We start from the raw sequence: 3,839 nt of genomic DNA, 5'->3' as shown, positions 1-3,839 counted from the left end.
TGCGGTTATTTAATATTTCTAACAAGTTTTTGGCGCCGCTGCCGGGGAAGAGAGTTGCATTAGAATCTTAATTATTCGAAGTGTTAGATTAGTAGTTATTTTTAGTTTAGTTATATTTTTGGTTTCTTGCCTATCCATCTCTCATACTTGGTTTTCTTGTGTTTATGAGTGAAGGTTGGGTGCGGAACTCGGCCAATCGACTAGAAAGATCAAACCGGTTAGAGACGGTGGAAGACATCGCACCAAATCCAAATCAAGTAGTCATGGCGGAAGAACAAGAGTTTGCGCGATCGCTTCTATCCGGCCCGAACCGCGCAACCTTCTTGCATTAGATTGCCGATTGCGCAGGGCAATAATTTTGAGCTAAAATCGCAATTTATTTCTTTGCTTCCTCGTTTTCATGGCCTCCCTTCGGAGGATGCTTATTTATTTTTGCGTGAGTTTGAAGATGTATGTGCTTTGATTAAGTTGCAACAACTTACCGATGATGCGGTAAAGTTGCGGTTTATTACGTTTTCACTCAAGGATGGAGCCAAAAAGTGGCTCTATGGCTTACCAACGAACTCCATCACCACTTCGGAGGAGTTCGCCGTCGCTTTCCTAAAAAAGTTTTTTCCATTACATAAAACTAATAAGCATAGGAACGATATTTTACAATTCAAACAAAAGCCATTAGAGTCATTTTCTAAGTTTATGGAGAGGTTGAAAGACCTACTCCAAGAGTGTCCTCACCATGGAATTGATTTGTGGCACTTATGCCAAATTGTTTATGAGGGCATAGATTACCAAACAAAGCAACTTCTTGAATCCATGTGTCCTAACGGTTTTACATCTTTCACGGATGAGGCCGCGGCATGGAACTTCTTACTTGATTTGGCAGAAAAAACAAGAGAGTGGGAATCCACTCAAGATGGTGAGAGAGCCACTTCAAGTAATGGATTTCTAATAGAGGGTGCAGTGGCAAAAGAGGCCCATCTTGATAGCCTAATCAAAAGGCTAGAAGCCATAGTTGTCAAAGGACCTTCACAGGTCCATCAAATTGCACATAGTGTTCCTATGTGCAATTGGTGTCAAGCCACGGACCATGTCATGGAAGAGTGCCCAACTCTTGCTAAATTTGGTAATTCTAATGAAAATGCAAGTGCCATGTTTTTAAATAATCCATATAGTAGCACTTATAATCCGGGATGGAGGAATCATCCCAACTTTTCTTGGAATCAAGGGAATTATCAAGGAGGGCCATCAAATTTCCAAGGTCAAGGCCAATTTGGCCAACCTAGGCCCACCTTCCCTTCTATGAATGTTCGACCACCCCTAACCACACCTCCACCTTTTCACAACCCAATTTTAAATAATATTTCAAATCAGCAACCACCGGGTTTTCAAAAACAAGGGGAGTCGGCGCGCATAGCTTCCTTAGAAAAGAGCATAGAACTTCTCACTAGCACTTTCATGACAAGCCAACACAATATGGAGAAGCAAATCTCCCAACTTGCCATGGCTTTGCATGAAAGGGAAAAGGGGAAGATGCCAAGTCAACCCATTCCTAATCCAAGGAATGTGAATATGAATGTGAATCAACAGGTACCGCCGAATCAGTTGAATGTCATTCAACCAATTCTGCCGCCGCAAGAGCCCTCCAATGAATGTAATGCCGTATATGCTTTAAGGAGTGGTAAAGATTACCACAAGGAGGAGGTCAGATCTAAACCTTCTATAGATCCACAAGATACATCCAAAGAGGTAAGAAAAGACTCTCCTCCAACAGGGTCGATTGCGGAACCCAAACAGGTAAGTGAAGAGCAGGCAGTTTCTCCAGCTGCAAAGGAGTATGTGCCTAAAGCTCCTTTTCCAAGGAGACTTGCTAATAATAAAAAGGTGGATGCCATGGATAAAATATTAAATGTGTTTAAGCAAGTGCAAATTAACATTCCTTTATTAGATGCGATTTCCCAAGTCCCTACTTATGCGAAAGTGTTGAAAGATTTGTGCACACAAAAGCGCACAACTAATGTGCTCAAGAAGGCTTTCTTGGCCGCAAATATAAGTTCCATTTTATCTCAACAGATGGTGGCTAAGTATAAGGATCCGGGATGTCCCACTATTTCTTGCACTATTGGTAACACTAAAATTGAGCATGCTCTTTTAGATTTGGGTGCTAGTGTGAACCTCTTGCCATTCTCTGTATATATGCAATTAGGACTAGGAGACCTCAAACCAACCACCGTCACTCTCCAATTGGCGGATAGATCCATAAAGACACCTAAAGGGATGGTTGAGGATGTTTTAATTAAAGTAGGAGATTTTCTTTTTCCCGTCGATTTTATCGTGTTAGATACGGAACCTGTTGCTAATATCAAGGATCAAATCCCTATCATTCTTGGGAGGCCTTTCCTTGCTACTAGCAATGCTCTCATTAACTGTAGAAATGGCCTAATGAAACTCTCCTTTGGTAATACTTCAGTAGATTTCAATGTGTTTCGCTTAGGTAAGCAACCCAATTTTCATGAAGATATTAATATGTTGCATGCCTTTCCTGAAGATGTTATGACTAATTTTGACATCAATTTTGATGCAGGTTTTCAAGAATGCTTGGATGCACTAGGAGATGATGAAGGATATGATTTCTTTTCCAAAGCTTTTGCTATTCAAGATGTAGAGCCCGTGGGACCATTAGCCAAATCGCTTCCAAAGCCTTCCATTGAAGAGGCCCCACAGCTAGACTTGAAGCCACTCCCTTCTTCTTTACGTTATGCTTTTCTTGGTGATAATTGTACTTTGCCTGTAATAATTGCTGCGGATCTAACCTCCACTCAAGAGGAGGAACTCATTAAATTGCTAAAAGATAACAAGGAAGCCATAGGGTGGACAATGGCCGACATCAAAGGAATTAGCCCTTCGATTGTGCAACACCACATCAACATCATTGAGGGTTCCAAACCTTCAAGGGAACCTCAAAGAAGGGCTAATCCTGTGATGAAGGAAGCCATCCAAAAAGAAATTTTAAAATGGTTAGATAACAGGATCATATATCCCATATCGGATAGCCAATGGGTGAGTCCCGTTCAAGTAGTGCCTAAGAAGTCGGGAGTCACAGTTATACAATCCGCCACCAATGAACTCATTCCTACTCGTATTCAAACGGGGTGGCGGGTTTGTATTGACTACCGAAAGCTTAATGCCGCTACTTGGAAGGATCACTTTCCTTTGCCTTTTATTGATCAAATGTTAGAAAGGTTAGCGGGTCGTGAGTATTATTGCTTTCTTGATGGATATTCCGGTTATAACCAAATTCCCATAGCTCCTGAAGATCAAGAGAAAACGACATTCACATGCCCCTTTGGAACGTTTGCTTATAGACGCATGCCTTTTGGGTTATGCAATGCTCCAGCAACTTTCCAAAGATGCATGATGAGTATCTTTTCTGACATGGTGGAGACCTTCTTAGAGGTTTTTATGGATGATTTTTCTATTCATGGCTCCACCTATGCCGAATGTTTACATCACTTAAAATTGGTCTTAGAAAGGAGTAGAGAAAAGAACCTTATCCTCAATTGGGAAAAGTGTCATTTTATGGTAAAAGAGGGCATCGTTCTAGGACATGTGATTTCTAAAGAGGGAATTAAGGTTGATAGAGCCAAGGTGGATCTCATTGTCCATCTTCCACCGCCCAAAAGTGTGAAGGATATTCGATCATTTTTAGGCCATGCGGGCTTTTACCGGCGTTTTATAAAAGATTTTTCTAAAAATGCTAGGCCTCTAACCAACTTGTTAGCAAAAGATCAAAAATTTGAGTTTTCCAAAGAATGCTTCGATTCTTTTGAGTGTTTAAAAAATGA

General features: G+C 41.0%; 1 protein-coding gene across 1 annotated transcript; it reads left to right on the top strand.

Moving 5' to 3' along the window:
• Positions 1–1,566: 1,566 nt before the first annotated feature.
• Positions 1,567–3,058, top strand: LOC143857030 (uncharacterized). The gene is made up of 2 exons (XM_077367303.1): positions 1,567–2,784; positions 3,017–3,058. Exons 1-2 carry the CDS (start codon positions 1,567–1,569, stop codon positions 3,056–3,058), a joined length of 1,260 nt encoding a protein of 419 aa, XP_077223418.1.
• Positions 3,059–3,839: the final 781 nt, after the last annotated feature.

The sequence above is a fragment of the Tasmannia lanceolata genome, unplaced genomic scaffold (genome assembly GCF_043159265.1).
Source record: "Tasmannia lanceolata isolate RefF3 unplaced genomic scaffold, GAP_Taslan_0.1 ptg000024l, whole genome shotgun sequence".
Lineage (NCBI taxonomy): Eukaryota > Viridiplantae > Streptophyta > Magnoliopsida > Canellales > Winteraceae > Tasmannia > Tasmannia lanceolata.
This window is presented reverse-complemented; position numbering and strand designations above follow the sequence as displayed.

Bases quoted from the DNA above. Each gene is read 5' to 3' on its own strand.
- LOC143857030 (XM_077367303.1), top strand. From the start codon at position 1,567: ATGAATGTGAATCAACAGGTACCGCCGAATCAGTTGAATGTCATTCAA. The intron at 2,785-3,016 runs GTAATAATTGCT...TAAAATGGTTAG, and splicing joins GTGATAATTGTACTTTGCCT to ATAACAGGATCATATATCCC.